This window comes from Leuciscus leuciscus (assembly GCF_965113295.1).
Source record: "Leuciscus leuciscus genome assembly, chromosome: 16".
Classification (NCBI taxonomy): domain Eukaryota; kingdom Metazoa; phylum Chordata; class Actinopteri; order Cypriniformes; family Leuciscidae; genus Leuciscus; species Leuciscus leuciscus.
The window spans coordinates 35,042,664-35,065,179 of record NC_138740.1 but is presented as its reverse complement, the minus strand read 5'-3'; the positions used below and the strand labels follow the sequence as shown (position 1 = coordinate 35,065,179).

Sequence of the window (22,516 nt, the reverse complement as noted above, 5' to 3'; positions counted from 1 at the left end):
TGAATCCTCTTTTGCAAGAATGTCTGCTTCTGTGGCTGTTTCAGTTGTATCCTTATGAGTTTAAAGACTTCACTGTTCTTATCATAACAAAAAATGGCACTGATACAACTAAGGTAACTTTCTATATCACACAATAGTCAAGTGATTTAAGGTTTATGGTTTTAATGCTTTGCATGTTTTTTAAATGACATTCCTGTAAATGAGTTTCTGTTACTGTGCAGTTCAAGCATGGATGTTCTTGTGATGTTGTATGTGGTCGACCATTTTGGCATGAGTAACAAATCTTAAGTAAAAAACGGACCTGGATAGAAGAGAAATGAATTGGAAGCCAAAGAAAGATAGATGGCCAAGAGAGACACTCATCTCAGTGGATCAGAAAGCAACATTTGTCCTGGTGGTGAGTATTTTTTACCATTCATAATGTGATATTTCTCACCAGAGAAGAACTGAAATTACTGTACATATCAAATGTTTGTGTCATGGATGATTGCTGTGGAATCTCTAGATGAAAGAGGAGAGAGCAGAGAGCAGAGAGGAAGATTCAAAGCCAGAGGATCACGAGTCTGAATCTGGAGGCATCAAACCTGAGACGATACAGCAAAGAGCTTGACCCACCTGGCAGTAAGAGTTCATCAGCAAACACATACTGTGATGAATATAATTATCACAGTAGATCAGGGATGGGCAACATCGGTCCTCATTCACTATTCCCTACTTTATTCCACTAATATAGTCCCCTGAATGGAATGAAAACGAGTGAGTGAATTCAGACACTGAGTCGCTGGAAGGGCTGACGCACTTGCATAGTTTGTACTTTCTGTTTAATAATCATTTGAAACTATAGCAGCTCCAGTAGTAATATACAGTATACATATATTATACACTGTAAAAAAAATTTTTTTGGTGAAGCAAATACTACAAAAAAAAAAAAAAAGTAATTTACATGAAAAAGTTAGTTCAGGCAAGAATTAAAAAAAAACTAAGTAAATTCCATATCAGTACTTAATTCAAGCGAGTAGAAATGAAAGCGTAAATATCAACTCAATAAAATTAAGTAAAAATTACTCAACTTTTCTGATACTGGGGTTCCCATCATGCACTGGACCTTGAATAATTAATGAGGTTCATTTTTCACTGGTTTCCAGCTGTATTTACACTGTTTTATCATTGTTTTTGTTGTTCAGGATTAGTAACTTGCCATTTTGTGACATTTCGAGTAAATTTTCTGCTCAAAATGACACATTCAAACACAAAAACGATCCATCAATGTTACCGTCATTGTGTATTGTCTACCAAGTATTGAGGTCTTTGCATTCACATGATACTTAACATCTGACATGATGTAGTATAAATTACTTAGATAATCTAAATAAAGCAAATACTATAAATGACTGGTATAATTCAATATTATTGTATGAGTGAAATGTAATGCAAAGGAAATTTCAACTAAATCGATAATAATCAACCTTTTACTAGCCAAGTTAAAACGACTTATTTTCTTTGTTACTTTCACTTAACTAGGTTAAGTAAAGTTTACTTAATTCCATATTCCAAGTAAATTTAACTTAAAGATTTCTAATTAAAGCTACTGATAAATATGTTTAGGTTTTTACTTGGCAAATCTTTGTAAATTTACTAGCATTTTCTGAGTGAAAAAAGTTTCCTAGCTTTTTTCAAGTAAATCCTACTCCAATTTTTTTTCAGTGTAGTACATTAAAGTTGACCATATTGAATTGAATTGAATTTTTTATTAAAGTGTCTTGCACTTACATGCCCAGCCCAAATAGGCTTAAAAGACACTATTGACATAAAACAAACATAATACAGAAAGATGACCATCATACAAAGTACATTACCATCATTTTCACAATATAAACAAACAAAACACTATCAATTTAGGTCAGGATATAAATTCCTTTGCCTAAGTTTCCATAATTATATAGTAAGCATTTATAATTGATCACTGATCTCATGCAGTGTTTAATTCTATATTAAATGTGTGTAATATTATTAGTACACATTTTAGATTACCGCCATGTGAAACTACAGCAAGAAATCCAGCAGCAATCAGTTATGAACGATTATTAAACAGATCATGCATAAAAAAAAGATTTTCACTACAGGATAACTTAGACATCAAAAATCAGCACATGAATCTCAACAATGGTTATAATCAATTAAAGACATACAACTCTAAATAAAATAAAATAAAATACTGGCATAGAATCCTGCTGTAAATAATGCAAGATTGTTTTGATATTGTTTCAATGTTGATTTCGATGTAAAATAACGAATTAATTAGTTTAACAGAAATCGATTTTATTTCCATCTTGATCTATTTTTCATTATTAAAATAATGTTATTTCAGGGTGCAAACCTGATAAAAAAAACAATGTTAACTTTCAATGTTAATTCAATGTTGGTCTGCCATCTGGGATTCTATCCTATTAACACTTGCCTTTATAAGGGAAATATAATTTTTTTTTTAACTGCCACGACCGGGATAATCCACCCTCAAAAATGAAACACAGAGCTTCCACACAGAAAAGAGGTGTGCAGTCGATAAAATTTAAAGGAAAATTTAAAACTTGACAAATTAAAGTTAGCCGTGTGCTGCTGCTCCAGTCTGTTAAGTCAATTCACCTTTATTTCTATAGAGCTTTTTACAATACAGATTTTTTCAAAGTAGCTTTACATTGATAACAGGAAAATAATGCAACAAAGTTTGTTTCGGCTGTACAGCAGATCAAGAAGAAAATAGCGTCATAGTCCAAAAATGAAAATTCTGTCAGTAATTACTCACCCTCATGTTGTTCCAACTCCGTAAGACTTTAGTAAAATTAAGATATTTCTGATTAAATCTGAGAGCTGGATCACTCCTCCATAGGCTTCTAAGGGATCGAAACTTGCCGGCCCAGAAAAGTTAGTAAAGACATTGTTAAAATAGTCCAAATGACTACAGTGGCTCAACCATAAGTTTATCAAGCGACGAGAATACTTTTTGTGTGCAAAACCCCCCAAAAAGGACGACTTTACTCAGGCCCACACAGAAGAAAATGAATAGTTGAATAAATTCGTTATTTTTGTTTGTTTTTGCACACAAAAAGTATTCTCATCGCTTGATAAACTTGAGCCACTGGAGTCACTTGGACTATTTTAACGATGTCTTTACTAACTTTTCTGGGCCGGCAAGTTTCGATCCCATAGAAGCCTATGGAGGAGTGATCCAGCTCTCAGATTTAATCAGAAATATCTTAATTTGTGTTCCGAAGATGAACGAAAGTCTTATGGGGTTGGAACAACATGAGGGTGATTGATTACTGACAGAATTTTCATTTTTGGCTGAACTATCCCTTTAAGTAAGTTCAGTGATGGTTCATTTTTGTTGTAATTTTTTTTATTAATTTAGTTAGTTAGGAGAAAACCGTGATGTCATTGTTAAGCTCAGTTCAGTTCCCATATAATGGTGTCAATGCAGGCACTCAGGCAGATCAATGATGTTGTTAAATATTAAGCGTCCCCAACTAACCAAGCCAAAAAACAAAGGCGATAGTGGCAAGGAACCCAAACTCCATCAGGTGACAGAATAGAGAAAAAAAAAACCTTGGGAGAAACCATAGGCTCAGTCACTCAGTTCTCCTCTGGCCAACGAACTGTTTGATTATGATTCAGACAGCATTACAGGTCAGAAGTCAGATTGAATCAGAACATTCAGAATATTTAGGCCCCGAACACACAAAACAAAAGAGACTTTCACACCTGGTGGTTATAGGAACTAACTTTTAGGAACTAGCCACCTGGGCAGTCCCCCGAAAACTAAATGTTCCCCATAGGGCCATTTTCCTACTTGCATTCCCACCACTAGTAGGAACTTTGAAGTGAAGTGATGCATGCCGTTTGATTGTTGTGCAGGACTTTATTTTGACGGCGCTGAGAACGGCTTAGCTAGAGCCTGAGCCATGTGGTTGATGCCCAATGTTGCTAGCTGGGCAGAAATACATAATCATGCTTCTCTTCAAAGTCACGTTGGATTTCCTCAGCATAAGGAGGAAACGGTTGAGAACACAGCAACTTCACCGGTGTTAAATGTTCACTGTTAGGTTTGTATATATAGGTGTTAAAAAACTAGCACTGAAGTAGTGTAGGATCTACTCTGTAGTGTTAAAAATTGAATTGTGTGTGCAGTAAATGAATCCATTATGTTGACTTTAAAAGTAATCATTGACAATTATCGATGACATCTGATGTTAATAAACAGAGTCTTCTGAAGGAAAGAGGAAGAACAAGAACTGAAAAAAGAGAACAAGACTGAAGCAAACGGACAGCCACACGGATTTAGATATAATTCAATTGCAAAGAAAAGACATATTTATATATAACTTATTAAAACTCTTAATATTTTTTTGATATCATTAGTGAAGTTTTACTTCTAGTGTTGCTGATGTTGTTTCTTTGAACATTTTGAAGTCACCATTATGTATTAGTTCCATTTGGTTGGGTGCTTGGACTTTGTTTAATATTAAATTATCTTCCTGTCTTTGCAAAAACACATTATACCAAGAAAGTCAAGTTAAGTCACCTTTATTTATATTTATATTTATATTTTATATTTATATTTAGTGCTGTTTATATTTGTAAGTGTATTATACACTTATTACTATACAGATTGTTTCAAAGCAGCGTGATAATAGGAAAATAATGCAACAAAGTTTATTTTCTTTTAGATCTGCTGTACAGCCCAAACAAATTGTGTCATAATCCAGCTTAAGTAAATTCAATGTTGATTTATTTCTGTTTTAAAAAAGTTAATTTAGTTAATTTATCTATACAGCCGCTCTGGAGAAAACCGTGATGTCATCGTCCAACTCAGTTCAGTTCTCATATAATGGTGTCAATGCAGGCAAATCAATAATAAATATTTAAAAAAGAGGACAAATTGGGCCACTTAATGTCAAGATGAGTGGTAAGTGGATGACTTAATTAATTGTAATTGTAGTGTTGAATCTATGCTCATTTTAGCAATACAATGAGCAATACATGTGATAATATAGTGATGAAATACAGTTGATGTGATGAGCAGATTCTGCTTCTGAAGGATGGAAAAACATTTTGCCAGATTTTTAGTCTAATACACATACTAAGACTTCAAAAAGAGTAGTGATTCAGGATCAGAAACTGATGATACAGTTAAAAAAGTAAGAGGTCTTGATAAAGCAACATCTGTCAGTGAGCAACAATTCAAAGTTATTGTGACATTTGAGGATAATTTCCACCTGATCTCGATTACTAATGTGATAGAAGAGGAAGTTAGAACGGTCAAGTTGGCAAAATATTTAAATAACAAACGAATCTTGATTCATGCCATCAACAAAGCACAACAAGAGAAGATTCTAAAGATGTAGGCACACATTCCTGGAGCAGCAGCAAGGCTAAGAGGAGTTATATATCGGGTGTTCCCCTAGGATTTTTCAGCTATCTAGTAAAGGAATATGTTTCTCCAGTTATAAGATGTTTTGAATGCCAACGTTTGGGACACATTGCCAACCAATGTAAGGGTATAGAAAGGTGTGCAAGGTGTGGAGGACAGCATGAATATGGGAAGCGTCCCAGTTAAATGCTGTAACTGCGGAGAACAACACAGTGCAGCATTCGAAGGATGTGTGAAACAAATACAGGCCAAAGAAGCTAAGAAAGTCAAAATTACGTATATAAAATCACATTGGCTGAAGCTTTAAAGAAAGTGTCAGAAGTAAACAGAATCTTGGAAATAACCTGTAAAAGCAGGGAAAGGAAACAGGAGGTCAAAGGTTTTTAAAAAGCTCTCTAAAAAGAAAACCAGATGTAATTTGTATCCAAGAGACTTGGTTAAGGACACATTTAAATTTCATCATATTGGACAAGACAGGGTATATAAAATAGGAGGAGCATGTACTACTTTGGTTAAGGAATGATTAGCATTTAGGATACTAGGTTTGTATAGTCTAGAAATATGTCTTATCACTAATTTTTATAACCAATGTAAAGAAATTGTGGTAGCTGATTTTAATGAAATCGTTAAAAACAATAGAGAAATTTTGTTCGGTGATTTTAATGCCCATAATAGTTTATGGGGTAGTAATCATACAGATAGCAATGGAACAGTGTAAGAAGGAATTAGGGAATCATGACATTTAGTCTGTCTCAATGATGGAATGGGTACCAGAATTGTTTTAGAAGAAATAAAATGTCTAACATTGATATTACATTGGTTTCACCACATCTTGCGAGTTTAAGTGAATGGAAAGTAAGTAAAGAAAATCTAGGAAAGTGATCACTTTCCAACTGTAAGTAAAATGAATGTTGAAGTGCATAGACAACAAGATAAGTATGTGTACAGATGGTGCTTTTATAAAGCAAAATGGAAAGAATTTAAGCAACAATGCAAGAGGGAAGCTCAACATATGCAAATGAATAGAAATGTGGATGTAATTTGCTTATAAAGTCAGTTCAATGATCATCAATGCAGCTGAAGAAAACAAAGTAATTATTTCCAATAATGTAGCTATATACACAGCAGAACTAGTTGCAATATATTAAGGTTTACAATGGGTGTAGGAAATCAAAACAGACAGAGTGGTGATTTTATCAGACTCAACAGCAACATTACAGAGTATTAATACTGGTAAAACGCCAACCCATCTAGAGAAGACATTTTAATTTAAATATACACAACACTGCAAAATTTTGGCTAATTTTATTTTGTTGGATTCCAGCACATATACAGTGGGGAGAAGCGGACCCACTAGCTATAAAGAGCACGTCTCATCTTTGTGGACAATGTGGTCGTCAATGTGGTTGCCGCTGTGCAGCAAACTGCAACCTGAAAGACTCAGACCCCTTGCCGTCCGGCTTCAGGCGTGGGAAGCCATCCTGGGCATGTCAGACTGGGTTTTGCAGACTATAAACTGAGGCTACTCGCTTCAATTCGCTCGCAGGCCTCCCCGCGTCAGGGGTGTGGTTCAAATTTCAGTTCAGGACAACGGCACTCCCGTTCTCCACTCCGAAGTGCAGTGTCTGCTGGTGAAGGGCGCCGCCAAGACGGTCCCACCAGAGAGTAGCGAGTCAGGCTTTTACAGCCGCTATGTCCTCGTTCCAAAGAGAGATGGTAGGCTCATGCCAATCCTCGACCTCAGGCTCCTGAATCGCACATTAATGAAGAGGCCATTCAGGATGTTGACTTTGAAGCAGATCCTTGCACAAATTTGTCCAGGGGACTGGTTCTTATCAGTGGATCTGAAAGATGCTTACTTTCATATCCAAATAGCCTCTCATCACAAAACGTTCTTGAGATTCACGTTCTAGGGGTGGCTTATCACTATACAGCAATGGTCCTAGTATTGAGCCTTGTGGTACTCCATACTGAACTTGTGATCGAAATGACATCTCTTCATTTACTGCTACAAACTGATAACGGTCAGATAAGTATGATTTGAACCCTGCCAATGCAATTCCACTAATGCAAACATAATTTTTGAGTCTATTCAAAAGAATGTGTTAGTCGATGGTATCACTAAGATCCAGTAACACTAATAGAGAGATACAACCACGATCGGAGGATAAGAGCAACTCATTTGTAACTTTAATTAGAGCTGTCTCAGTGCAATGATACGTCCTAAATCCTGACCGGAAGTCCTTGCAGATATCATTTATTTCTAAAGAGGAGCATAGTTGTGAGGAAACTGCCTTTTCTAGTATGTTTGTCAGAAAAGGTAGATTCGAGATCGGCCTGTAATTGACTAATTCTGTACGATCAAGTTGATAGGTTTTATTAAGAGGTTTAATAATAGCCAGCTTAAAAGTTTTCGGTATGTCTCCTAATGACAAAGATGAATTAATGATATTAAGAAGAGGATCTATGACCTCTGGAATAATCTCTTTAAAAAGCTTAGGCGTATAGAGTCTAACATGTTGTTGATTGTGGCAAGCAAAGTGAGGCCGAGGGCTGTTAGAGAACGGTGTGAGGCCAGTGGTGTGATTAGCCGCGTTTCCACTGTCGGGCCAGGGCCGGGCCGTGCTAGTGCGTGCCAGGGCCAGTCGCGTTTCCACTGTCACTTCCGGGGCTTGATCGGGGCTTACTCGGGGCCAGCGGCCAGGATTTCTGGCCCGTCGAATACCTTGGGCCAGAGCGGGCCAGCTCGGGCTAGAGGAGTGGTTACGAACAGAGGCGGAGTTCACCTGAGTCGGGAGACGGCAGCGCCGGATGATTCTGTCAGCATTAAAGACTTTTAAAATAATTTAACTCGCGTTCATGTTTGAATGTCTTGTGTTTGTGATGCAAAAGACTATGCGCGCTAACCATTACCATGGTAAACCTAGTAAACGCTTGAAGATACGCATAGTAAAAAAACATACGCTTGAAGAAATCAGACCAATCATAAAGGCTATCACAGTCATGTTTTTATTTTATCTGTCAGTAGCCTACGTCTCGTCTCTTTATACCGGACTATCATAAAATAAAGCAACTTTTTTTTCGGGAGCTTCCTCTGTTTCTCTGACTGAAAATATCTGTATGAGAGTCGAGAGAGTGCTAAAGCTCCTCAGGTCGTATTTTTGGTGGCATATATTTGTAGAAATTATCATTCTTTCTAAATGTGATGTAAATATGTCCTGTAACTAGGCTACCAGATAAACAGTAACAGACGCGACTGAAGAAGTAAGTGTGTCCTCTTTCTTTTGTGAAATAGACCTAACGGTAATTTATTTCTGAGTGACTAATGTGCAGTTTTGACATAAATTAATTCATTATGATCAATGTATCACTTTTTATTGTAAACCTGTGGTAAAACATCGATGCTTGGGTTTTAAATATTCAAGTAAACAACAAAAATGCCAGCAAACGGCCGCTTTTATCATGTTTGTTTTCAACGCTGTTTCCAGTGATTTCTGATTAGTTTTCTGCACTTCCATTTGTTGGTGAATGGGTTAGTGTGACGTTGTTCCAGAGAGGCGTGTTACGGGCGTGTTTTAGTGAAGCGCTGTGGAGCTTCTGGCACGACAGTGGAAACGCAGGCCTGGTGCTATTAGCCCGAGGCTATCAGCCCGGCACGGCCCGTTTAAAGCCCTGGCCCGGCCCTGGCCCGACAGTGGAAACGCGGCTATTGATGAGCGCCACCTGTGTGCTGCACCAGTGTCATATCTCTCACGGAGGAGCCTCGGAAGCATAAAAAGAGGAGCGACGACAGTGAAAGACAAGAGAGGACCAGGCCTGGACTATTTATGTTATGTTTTGTTTATGTGTATGCAGAAGTCGTCCGTGAGGGGCTCCGGGCCTTGACTTTCCTTTTGTGTTTGTTTATTTTGGAATTAAAGTTTCCCACTACAACTAACTTTGTTACATTGATTTTGATTATTAATTAATTAATTAATTAATACATTTTTCCTCAGGGACACTACAATGCACTGTCTGATGCGATACTGTAGTAGACGGCTGCATGGTTATAATGTATACCGTATATATAATGTGGAAACTTCTTTAGTCAGAGCTTTATTTTACGGTAATTTAGTCACTGTATATAAAAAAACCTAGGGTTGTGTTTGTTTTCTTCTAAGAGAGTCGAAAAATAACCAGATCTAGCAGTTTTTAAGGCCTTTCTGTACGCAATAAGGCTTTCTTTCCATGAAATGTGAAAAACGTTTGTTTTCTTCCTGCGCTCCATTTTTCTGGCTGCTCTCTTGAGGGCCCGAGTTTGCTCGTTGTACCACGACGTTGGACTAATTTCCTTAAACTTCTTTAAGCGCAAAGGAGCAACTGTGTCTAAAGTGCTGTAAAAAATAGAGTCAATAGTTTGTTGCAACATCAAGTTCTTCTAAGCTATCTGGTATGCCGAGGAGTAGAAACATGATCAGGAAGATTATTTATAAAGCAATCTTTAGTGGTAGAAGTGATAGTTCTACCCTATTTGTAAAAGGAAATCGGCTTTGCGGCCTTGGCTAAATGGAGTATACATGAGACTAGATAATGATCTGAGATGTCATTGCTCTGCTTCAGAATTTCAACGCCATCAACATTGATTCCATGTGACAATATTAGATCTAAATGATTAGGACAATGAGTAGGTCCTGACACGTGTTGTCTAACTCCAATAGAGTTTATAATGTCTGTTAATGCCAATCCCAATGTGTCTTTTTCATTATCTACATGGATATTAAAATCACCAAATATTAGAACTAGAAAATCAGCAAATTCTTTGATAAAATCTGTATGGTGCCCTGGTGGCCTGTATACAGTAGCCAGCACAAATGTAAAGCGGGATTTATCACTTACACTAGATAGCGTTACATAAAGCACCATCACTTCAAAAGTATTATTTGGATCTAGACTTGAGTAATAGTGAAGCAACACCTCCCCCTTTGCCTTTCACATGAGGCTCATGTTTATAACGGTAATCTTGGGGGGTGGACTAATTGAAAATAATGTAAATGTCTGGTTTTAGCCAGGTTTCTGTCAAACACAGCACATCTAGGTTATGATCTGTAATCATATAATTTACAAAAAGTGCTTTTGAAGAAATGGATCGAATATTCAGCAACCCAAGTTTTATCATCTGTTCATCTGTATTATATATATATTTTTTTTAAATTTGTTGAACATCAATAAAAAATGTACCCTTAAATGGGTTTGAGAATTTTTTTTTATTTAGTAATTTGGGGAACAGCCACAGTCTCTATATGATGATATCTGGGTGAAAGAGTCTCTATGTGTTGGGATTTATCTGACTTCTGTGACGCGAGACAGCGGATTGGGGATATTTTGGGGATATTTAATTTAATTTTATCAATCAATAAATTCTACTAGAAACAAATCTTGTTTGTATTATTTTAATTTAATACTGTGAAGCTGCTTTGATACAATCTGTATTGTGAAAAGCGCTATACAAATATACTTGACTTGACTTGACTTAATAATACCATCTCTTTTTAACAAGTCAGGTCTGAAGTCAGCTTCACATTCTCTATATCTACCGACTCGGTGGCAGGCAAGTATTTCAATTCAGTAGAAAAATCCCTCCTATTCATAACATAAGGATTACAGCCAACATATGCAGTGATTTTCTGTTAATACAGTTTTAAACCAGCACAGTACGGACTTTCCTCGTCCATTTTTTCACTTTTCCCTTCCTGCCCTCCATCTGAATTTAGCGCGTCATCAGAATCACGTGACTGCAAACAAGCTGTTAAACATATTTCCTTCCTTTTTTATTTCATCTGACTTCAGTTATAAAGTTTTAATAATATTCAATAATTTATAAGTTAATAAGTAATTAATAATTCACCCCATGCGAAACAGAGTTTAATAAAGCAATGAGAAAATAATGACAATTTTACATTCTTGATTTTGTACATTACAGAAAAATTATAAAACAAAATTGATATCATGAAAGTGGTTCATATCAAATGAAAGTAAATAAAATAATACAAATAAAAGCACAAGCCAATATGAACCCTATTTCTCACAAATCCCTTTTCTGCTGTCGGTGCATGGGAGATCATTCCAGTTCTGGAGAGGAGCTGATGGCAACAGTTCAACACAATCCTCACTTCCACCTACATCATTCGGCTCACCGGAGTACCAAAACCTGAATAACATATATCAGTTTTGTTAATTATTCAGAACCCCAAAATTCACAAATCAATTATAATCAAAGTAGCAAAATAAGCTGGAGTAGAAATGAAAGTGCATAAAAGTAAAATAGAGAATAATAATATAATGTATTTATAGGAAGTTGATTTGCTTGTGATTGTTGAGGGTTGTGGAAGAGGTGTGTTTTCAGACACTTCCTGATGGTTGTGATGGATTTTTAAAACAAGAATAAAAATACTAAACTAATAAACAAACAGTGCTTTTTAGCACTTACCCTTGATTCAGTGCTGAATTATCCACCCATCTCATAATGCCCTCCTGCTGTATGTCATTCAAACCAATCCACATTCTCTCCGAGAGCAATGAAGTTATGGTCCTCTGTATGTGAATAAAAACAGGAATAAGTGTTATTCCTCTCATTCATTAACAAACACTCAACCAAACTCACCTGCTTCACTTCAGTGTTGAGAATGATCAGATCACCACCATTATTCTTGCAGTACTGCCTGCTGTTAGACCAGCTCAACTGAGGGGTTAAGAAAAACCAGCCCCACTGATTTCCTAACAGAAACACACTTTTAAAAAATGGTATACATAAAAGAAGAAGGAAAGTAAGTACTTGCACAAAAACAGAACTGTACTAACCTTTTACATAAGCTTTCTTTAGTTCATCACTCAGAGATGTGACTTTACTTTCTAACTCCAGGTTCTTCTGACTCGAGGAGTTCAAACTATTCTGTAACTGGTTTTTCTCAGCAGTGAGGTTATTGACTCTGGTCTCCAGCTCCAGTTTCTTCTGACTCAAAGAGTCAACGCTTCTCTGTAACTGGCTTTTCTCAGCAGTGAGGTTATCGACTCTGGTCTCCAGCTGCAGGTTCTTCTGACTCAAAGAGTTCAAACTGTTCTGTAACTGGCTTTTCTCAGCAGTGAGGTTATTGACTCTGGTCTCCAGCTCCAGTTTCTTCTGACTCAAAGAGTTGAAGTTGTTCTGCAGTTGGGCTTTTTCAATCATTAGATTAGTGTTATTGTCCTGTAAGCTGTTGATAGTCTGATTGAACTCTTCAACTGTGTTCTTGTAACTTATGATGGTGATGTGCTGCAGTATGTTGAAGACCAGTAGAAGAGCACAAATGAGCCCTAGACACACTGTCATCAACACCAAACACCTACATCCTCCTGACAAAACACACAAAACACACAAATATCAATTAAGAACAATTCACTCCATATTATAAAATATAACACCTAAAATCAACCTTCTTAAGTACTGAAATGGCTTTTTATAGAGGGTTCTTTTGAATGCTCTTTTACAATGATGATCATCTAAAATTAATATATGGTAAATATGCAAAAAAGAAAATTTGCTCAAAAGGTAAAGAGAAAAAATTGTTCTTTGCTAATACATTTCATATTTAAACATTGACATATTGTTCTTAGATCAATGATTTAAATTTTATGCAACATTTATCAGTTCCTCAAACATTAATGACACCATCTCTGCTTCAGAATAAACTTTACTTACTGCACTTTTGTGTTTTTCCTTCATCCTGGTGGTGACCTTCAGGTTTGCCTTTAGTATCGCTGTTTTCAAATTTTACAAAATAGATGTTGGATTCCATTTTTTGCACTTACTTACAGTTAGATACTTACATATGTGTTCACAGATGAGCTGTGGTCTTTAGAATGAGCACCGTTCATTTATATAGTGCTGACCTGCCCATTTTTGCAGAACCTGTGCAAAAGGTTTAAATGAAACAACGCCTTTAGACCTTGGCTACTTGGAATCTGCTATGATAAAAAATAAAATAAAAAAAAAATAAAAAAAAAGTTTTGTTCTATATTTGTTCACTGTTCTATAGCTATACTTGTTGGAGGAAATATGAAAAAATATTACACAAACAAAAATTAACTGTGCAAAAAATAAGTCATGGTAAGGTAGCTACAAGTACAATATAAGCAGTTAAATGAAATAAATCATATATCATACACTACAGTTGTGTGTTGTGGTAGTAAATTAAGTACGATGTGCCGTGACGTTATGTTGCATTTTTAGAGCTGGAGCGGACTGAACCTGAACCTCAAACAACAAGTCACCTCCAGGATGAAGGAAAAACACGAAAGTGCAGTAAGTAAAGTTTATTCTGAAGCAGAGATGCTTTCCTGTAGCTCAAACAGTAGAGCGTTGGCGCTTGCAACGCTCAGGTCTTGGGTTTGATTCCCAGGGAAAGCAAGAATTGTTAAGAATGTGAATGTGTGAATCTTGAAATGCAATGTAAGTTGCTTTGGACAAAAGCGTCTGCCAAATGCATGAATGTAAATGTAAATGTAATGACTGAAGTGTACGGCCCTGTCCCAAATTGAACCCTTAAGCCCTCATGGTCTTCTTCCGAGTTCACACTTTCTGAACCGCCACTGCCTAGTATTAATCTGCCAGGACACATTTGTGAGAAAATCGAGCCGAGAGATCTCATAAAAAGCCAAGTGTCTCACAGTCATAACAGACAGATATGCATTTGTATGCACTAGATTTTGTATTTGTTCAAAGGTTACATGCAATCAGACATGGGCAGTATTTCAATTAAATGTATTTTAAATACGTATTTAATTACTCTAGTGTATTTTGTAATTTGTATTTTGCAGGTGTGAAAAAAATAAAATGTAGTTTGTAACAAAATATTTTGAGGGAGTGTATTTAGAGTATTTCAAATACTTAAATACTTAAGAAAAATCACCATATGCTTATCACCATAGTAAATGATTTTGCCATATTTTCGGTCTGATGTTGGCAATGGCAATGTCCAGGTTAGATGCACGAAAATCACGTGACACCCTGTAGACCGGGCTCCCTCCAAGAAGTGAATGAGTTTTGAACACAGGAGAAGTGGCCCTGCTCCTCTTAAAAACGGCATTAAGGTAATGACTGCCTTACAACTTCCATTATTCAGAGAAGTGGAACTTGACTTCATTGAGGAATATTGCAGTGTTGAAGCCTATTGCCATTTCGATAGATCGCCTTCAAGGGCAAAATGCATGTTTCTATGGTGAGCTTTTACCGACTCTCCAAGCTAAATTACAAGACCTGCAAGCTTCAAACCTGCAGTACTGCTCACACATTTTGCAAGCTACCTTAGCTGGCTTTGAGAGGAGGTTCAGCAACTTCCTGCAGCTGAAGGCGGATGTAAACGAAGCCATCCTTGCTACAGTAACACATCCGATTTCCAAGCCTACATCAAACACGTTTTGCTATTAAGGGCAGCCTACCACACCATTGATGTGAACTTAGCTATACATGCCATTTACGTCAGAGGGAGCTATTTCAGGCCCTGTAGAGATTTAGTGAAATGCCCATGCTTTTTTATTTTGCTACTTCGCCATTTTGAATTTACACATTTCTCATATTTGTGTTATTGCTACTATTTGTGTTATTGACCTTTCAGTAATAAATGTAGCCCTGTTGAAATTATCTGTTAAAATGATCTATATTACTTTCTTCAAAATATATCTTTGTTGTTTTGTTTATTTGATATTGCATATCTGTATTTCTCACGTGTATTGAAAACGATTTTATATTGTTAGAAGTGTATAAAGTTTGTTTAATGCTCTGATTGGGTATTTCACATGTCAGTTTGGTTTGGAGAGCATTGTGATAGGTCAGAGGGGGCGGGAGGAGAGAGTGAGAGGAGAGGGGACGAAGAAGAGGAGATAGAAGGAAAAAAATAACCACGTCGACACAGAGTGTGACGCAGTTACAATTTGAGTATTCTTTTGTTCTACTAATAGTAGTGAGTCTATATAATTTCGTACAGAAGTTAAAGTGTTGATCTCCTACTTTAGTTCATCATGAGTGCAAGTAGTACACACTCGCGAATGTGACGCACTTGTTATTCACGAGTGATTTGGATGAACCGGAGACTGAGCTCCTCCGGCTACGTTGGATTTCATCACCAGGTAGCGCTTCAGGTACCCGGGATTGCCTGTAAGTTCCCCTGGCCTCGTTGGATTCCCTGATCGGGACCGCACCGCGAGTGTTGAACGTTTTGCTCTGTGCAGCAGTCTTTCTCCTTCCTGACGCTCTCTTTGTTGCTCCATTTGTCGTGGGACTATGATGATGTGAGCATGACGATCGTGAGTAGTAACATTACTTTACATTATTGTTGGCTCTAGTAAGAGTGAAGCGGCGATTTTTATTTTTTCCGCCCCACCGCACACGAGCGTCGTTCAGGCCTGCAACTCATCTTATTTGTTTACATTATTGGGACTATTTTTGTCAGTTTTTTTTTTTTTTTTTTTTTTAAAGTCTGGGCCCAGTGAAAATTAATAAATGTCTGAAAAGAAATGTAAAGTGATGTGAAAGTGTTGAATATAGCCTTCTCCATCCATTTCATTTTGAGTAATGTAAAGTTATTTACTGTGTTTGGCTACGTTCACACTGCAGGGCTTAATGCTCAATTCCGATTTTTTGAAAAAATTCGATTTTTTTGCAAGGCCGTTCACATTTCCAATTAAATGCAACCTTTTGTGATCTCCTGTGTGAACGTGAAATGACCCAGAAGTGACCCGCATGCGCAGAAGAGTACTCAACGGTCAACGACGTCACTTGTTGTTTGCGGAAGTAGCTAAACTTTAACTGTGATTCTCTCAAGCCCCTTTCACACAGCGCTTTGAACCCGGCACGTAATGCGCAAGTTTATGATCGAATCAGAGAAACAAATGCACAGGCGTGGTTTCTCGAGAGAGAGAGATCGCAGCTCATAAGCAAACTTAAGACGCTGCTGAGATTACAAGTCACATCGATGTCACGTGTCTTTACGGCATTTTTACGGGTTGTGTGTGAACGCACTCTCTGATTCCGGAAAATCACTGGCAGTGTGAATGAACCAAAATCAAACGAACCCGGGTCAAATCCCGGGTCACTTTATCCGTGTATTTTCCGGAATCTCTGTGTGAAAGGGGCTTCACACACACACACACACACACACACGATCGCGCGCAGCGACCGTTACACAAGAGCCAGACAGCAGCCGCTGACCTATCTAATATCAGATTCAGCACAAATAAGTTAACATAACGTATATATAATGGCCGTGGGCTTTTTTTTATTTATTTATTTTATTAACGGGCTCGTCGAGGTCGACCCGTTCGGCAGATTTACCTCAGCTCGACGAATATGCAGTCCGTTTTCAAAACGACGACTACTTCAACGCAGGATTATGACGTTTTTCGCGTATCAGTGACGTGCGGGTCGGATACATGCGACCTGGCCGTTCAGACTGAAGTCGCATTTGAAAAGATCGGATATGTATCGGATTTGGGACCACATACCCAAGTGGCCTGGGTCGCATTTGAAAAGATCGGATCTGTGTCGTTCAGACTGTCATGAAAAGATCAGATACAGGTCGCATAGGGGCAAAAAAATCGGAATTGGGTCGTTTCAGCCTGCAGTGTGAACGTAGCCTTTGATAACTGGTTTTGGAGGTTCATTTCACAACTTTAGTTAATCTTAAAGTAAAAGGGAAACAATTTAGTATTTCAAATTTAGTATTTATTCATGTTTTCTTATTACATTTACATTCTGTGATTTTGAAAGCTTTTATTCACTTTCCCTACAATATGCTACAAATACTTCAGTAACGAACCCAGAGCACTCTAGCTATTGGAACATAACCTATAGAGTGCTACATAAAAAAAAAAAAGACTTAAAGGTAGGGTAGGTAATCCTGTTCAGAAACACTTTTTTTTTATACTGGGTGAAATGGTCCTTCCATCCTGATAGTAGTCAATAGGAGGATCTTTGTTGACATCTTTGTACGCATGCGCGAGTGGTTGTGTGGCAACAAAACAAACAGTATTGCGGGCAGTAAAGACGCGACGAGCATTTTCAAGAGAGTTAGCGGGCGAAATCCACAATATATAAGCACTTTAACATCTGAAGACCGGAGGAGGTTTGGAGAGAAGCTCAAAATTTGTATTGGTGACAAAATCGAAGTTATTCAAAGCCCATATGAGATCTGGGATGACAAAAAACGTTGGTCCGACTCGCCCGTGTCTTGGCCACCAATCTGCTGGGGAGACATTTATTCTTATTTAATAGAAACCCCTGGACCCTTCACTCATGAAAGATTAAAGGCTTTCAAAAGATTATTTTGTTTTTTCGAAAAGTTGGGCCGATCTTTTCTGCCAAACAGAAAGCAGTGATCGTGCTAAAAGCAGAGGTTAGAACAGCCTTTTCTTTTGCTTTTAAGTTTTGCGATCCAGAATAGCCCATTTTGATGTGAGGAACATAGTCTGGGTGCTGTGGATCGCGGTTTGGGACACCTGAATCAGAACGCGAAAACATATGACTCGGTTGATTTGACTCAGTTTTTTTTTATTTATTTTTTTATCTTCTATAAATACATAGTCACTAAGACTTGGGCCTACCATGAACAAAATGAGCCTCACAAACTCGATCAGTAACGTTAGCTGCAGGAATCCAGGCTTTCTTCGGAGCGTCCAGGTTCAATCGCCTAATTGCACGCAACCATTTCTTTCGTTTTTCGCGATCCTTTTCGGAGGGAATTCGAAAAAACTTTTTATCAGGCCCCCAACGAGCCGTACTCGACCACACAGCAAGAGTGAACCATCCTCTTCTCTAAATCCTCCTCCAAACGTGCAAAACAATCAAATTACAGGTATCTAGAGGTCTCTAGCGGTGTTTCCTGCCACACGATTCCCATGATGCAACGCGACAAACATAAACAATGACGTCACAAAAGATCCGCCTATACATTATGTGTTTAGAAAAAGGAATGAAAAAAAATCAGACCTCTGTAGCAGCTGCAGGACAGTAAAAACTCTGACCAATCACTGCCATTCGGTGCGAATGTAAAGAACCAATCAGATGCCTTCATGTCTCGTGCCCGAGCCCCACTGCGCGCGCTGCCAGGCGTGCACTCATCACATGTCACCGTTCCCGGAAATATTCAGCTCAAAGCACCTGCATATGCAGTCAGCGAAGGCAAACAAGGCAAAAACTACTTCCTCGGACCCTGCCCGCGCTCTTGAACGACCTCCTCTGCTTCGCCCTCGACCCCGGACCTGTCCTCGAACCGACGATGCGGTACTTGTCTCCAGACTCGGAGTGTACGTTAGTCTTCATTAGAGTCAACAATGTTTTCATCATGGAAACTCTTACATGCAAAACACCGTATATGTTATGAATCTTACACGAAATTCATCTTCATCACAGTGTAACTGATGGTAATGGAAAAACGTGTATCAATGCAACCTGTTTTTAGTTTTGCCTTATAAATATAGCTCGTTACCGAATCAAACTTTACCATTATCGATATGCTAGCTTGATAGTGAGTACTAAAAGAAATCTTATTTGTTTATATTCATAGTGATAAAGTTAGGTATTTTATTACATGTGATTCTGACATGATGTCACTGTATGTACTGCGCTCCTTCCTCTCCACTCGTCTCAGGTAATAAATGCGTCTTGTTCCAGCCTGAGCGTTTGGCGTCGCGCGTTCATGTGTTTTGGGGGCGTGGCTTTGGAAGGAGCTCAGAAGGGAGGGGGTGGAGTGAATGGAAATAATGAGCTGTGTTTATTGCAGATTAAAAGGTCTACAGTCACTCGATTTTTATATTTTCTTTTTCAGAGTACTTACATTTTAATTATGTATTGGTATATAAAGACAGTTTAAACAAATTTGGAATGTTTTTTTTTTAGAAAAAGGATTACCTACCCCTACCTTTAAGATTATTGTGAGAGTATTTTAGTATTTTCAAAATACTAATTACTTGTATTTTATTTAAATACATTTTTCACATCAGTATTTTGTATTTTATTTTGTTACATTTCATGAGCCAGTATTTGTAGTTTGTAACAAAATAGTTTTTGATGTATTTGTGTTCACCTCTGCATGCAATTTGTAGGATGGTTTGCATTTTTTTTGTGAAACATTATCTAGGCTCATTTATTTATATTTGTAAAACACAATACATATTTGTTACTCCACTGCATTTTCGCTCTAATTGACCTTTGTACATGCACATTGCTTTCTGTTTGTTTGCGAGTCGAGTTTTCCTTTGCAAAGCAGATCGAGTTTGTTTGCAAAATACTGGATTTGTTTGTCTAATTATGGCACAATATTAACTCCATAGTGCATCGCTAGTCTCTTGTGTCATGTTGTCATTGGTTAATTGTCTTGATCGTGTTCACACGTGTGTCTTTGTCTAGTATTGTCCCTGTAACTGCTGTGTGTTGAGTTGTTTCTACATTTATGCTAATGATCATGCCAAGTCAAGTATTTGTTTTGTATTTTCCTTAAGTTTTGGATATAAATGAATTGCACTTCTGCAACTTGCCTCCAGTGGACTCCTCTAAAAACACTACTGCTTTTTGTCATCTTCATCTAATAGGATTGTATTATTAGTAGTGGTGGGCAGATCGAGGCTTCGTGGAACACTGAAACAGTTGAATCAAATGTGCCGTATTGTGTTGAGGCTTCGAAACAATACGACACCCATCTCCACGGTGACCCCTAGTGGTCAGAACCGTGTAAATGCAACAAAACGGCCCGGTTATGTAAGACTTGAGAAAAAGACTGGGGGTCACGGGGGTGAAATTCTGCGGTACAACCGGGACGACCTGCTGCTTCTTCGAAACGTGGATTATCCAGCACCGAACTTGGACAACTGTGGAGAGTTGATAACGAGACAACGCGGGCTGGGCCGTGACTACCGGCGGAAGTCTCCGATGACGAAGCAGGGAAGGAGAGGTGGAGTGAAGCAGGAGCTGAAAAGGCTCTCCGGCACACAGAAGAGTCCGCCGCTGCCTTCCATTATACTCGCCAATGTTTGCTCCCTATGTAACAAACTGGATGAACTACAGGCAAACATATCATGCCAGTGGGCATATAAAGAGGCTAGTCTGGTCTGCCTCACGGAAACCTGGCTGGATAAAACGATCGTGGCCTCCGCTCAGACTGGACCGGGACACTGTGAGTAGCATGAAAAAACACGGGGGTGGGTTGTGCGTGTATTTTAATAAAGACTGGAGCAGAACTGCTGATGTTAAAGACTCCTGCTGTACACCTGATCTAGAGCTGCTTGCTGTGTCATTCAGACCCAAATATCTCCCCCGGGAGTTTGGTCAGCTGGCTCTAGTACTTGTTTACATCCCCCCCTCTGGCAATGTCACACGCACGGCAGAGGCCATAGCGGCGCATGTCCATCAGATTGAATGTACATCCCCATATTCCCCCGTTCTCATTTTAGGGGATTTTAATGGCTGCAGGCTAAACAAGACACTTCCAACCTACCAACAATATGAGACATGCGCCACCAGAAGTGACAAAACAATTGTTTTGTCCTGCAAAAAACTGTGAAGGTATTCTCTAACAAAGAACCACTGAAAACCACTCTTAATGAAAAGAATATAGCATTCAACTCAGGAAACATAATTGAGTCCAAACTCATCCAAAATAGACTGAACAAGGAAATAAAATCAGCAAAGAAAGGATATAAGGAGAGAGTTGAGAAACTCTTCCGGGAAGGCAAAGCTAGGGATGCCTGGTGAGGCGTTAAAACACTGGCTGGCCTCCCCATTAACAACTCAGCATTATCCGGGACAAGAGACTCTGTCAACATGGCAGAGGACCTTAACCAATTCTACTCCAGGTTTGACCAGTTTGATTATTCACAAGAGAGGAAGGATCTGCCCAAGCAAATCTGGAGTTGCGGCAGGAGGAAGTGGAACTCATGCTGAAGAGGATGAAACCTAACAAAGCACCAGGACCTGATTAGGCCTGTTGCAGCCAGCTGGCAGGTGTTTTCTGTTATCTGTTCAACTGCTCTCTCTCAGAACATTCAATTCCATCAACCTGGAAATCCTCAGTCATCTGCCCAATAGCCAAAAAGAGCAATCCCACTTGCAACAATGATTACCGGCCTGTGGCATTAACATCTCTGGTAATGAAAGGCTTTGAAAGGCTTATTCTTTCCCAGCTTCAAGAGGAGGTCAGTTTGTACGTTGACCCCCTTCAGTTTGCATACAAACGGCACAGAGGTGTGGATGATGCCATATTAACACTGCTACATGGCATTTATTCCCATCTTGAAAAGCCCAGGTCATTCATTAGACTGGTCTTTGTGGATTTCTCGAGTGCTTTTAATACAGTGCAGCCCCACCTGCTGGGACAAAAATTGCTCAAAATGGACGTGAACCCGCACCTTATTCTATGGATCCTGTCTTTTCTGACAGATAGACACCAGAGGGTCCGAGTCAACGGTCACCTCAGTTCGTCTAAGATAGTATCCACCGGAGCCCCACAAGGCTCTGTAATCTCACCGGTTCTGTATACACTTTACACTAATGACTGTAGGAGCAATAACCCAGGTATAATATACACTAAATATTCCGACGACACTGTGATCATGGACACCGCTACGAGAGTTACAGACTGAGATGGACATTTTTGCGGAGTGGTGCAAGCAGAGCTGTCTTGACCTCAATGCCTCTAAAACAAAGGAACTGGTTGTTGACTTCCGCAAGGATGTTTCCATCATTCCCACTTTGTCAGTCAACAACCAGCCAATAGAAAGGGTTGAATCATATAGATACCTTGGGACAATACTTGATCACAAACTTACCTTCCAACTAAACAGTGAAAACATTTTCTCTAAGTGTCAGCAGCGCCTCTTTTTTTTTTTTGAGGAAGCTCTGTAGACTTCAGGTTCATCAGTCAGTCTTGATAGCTTTCTACAAATGTTTCATTGAGTCTGTAATTACTTTCAATATATCAGCCTGGTTTGGATCACTATCCAACATCCATCTCAACACACTAAACAAAATCATAACAATAATTAGTAAAATAATCGGACAGGTGCAGGAATCACTTATCAGTATTT

General features: G+C 38.4%; 1 protein-coding gene and 1 long non-coding RNA gene across 2 annotated transcripts in view; both read right to left on the bottom strand.

Moving 5' to 3' along the window:
* The window catches only part of LOC309478240, a 117,171-nt gene extending 96,278 nt beyond the window's left edge, over positions 1-20,893 (bottom strand). The window contains exon 1 of the long non-coding RNA XR_014198896.1: positions 16,043-20,893. This is a non-coding gene — a long non-coding RNA (uncharacterized lncRNA). The remainder of the gene's footprint in view (positions 1-16,042) is intronic.
* On the bottom strand, positions 11,314-13,296 carry LOC309476864 (uncharacterized protein). The gene is made up of 5 exons (XM_082139997.1): positions 13,143-13,296; positions 12,266-12,796; positions 12,069-12,181; positions 11,895-11,998; positions 11,314-11,615 (listed from the first exon to the last, which is right to left on the bottom strand). Exons 1-5 carry the CDS (start codon positions 13,237-13,239, stop codon positions 11,483-11,485), a joined length of 978 nt encoding a protein of 325 aa, XP_081996123.1. The 5' UTR covers positions 13,240-13,296; the 3' UTR covers positions 11,314-11,482.
* Positions 20,894-22,516: the final 1,623 nt, after the last annotated feature.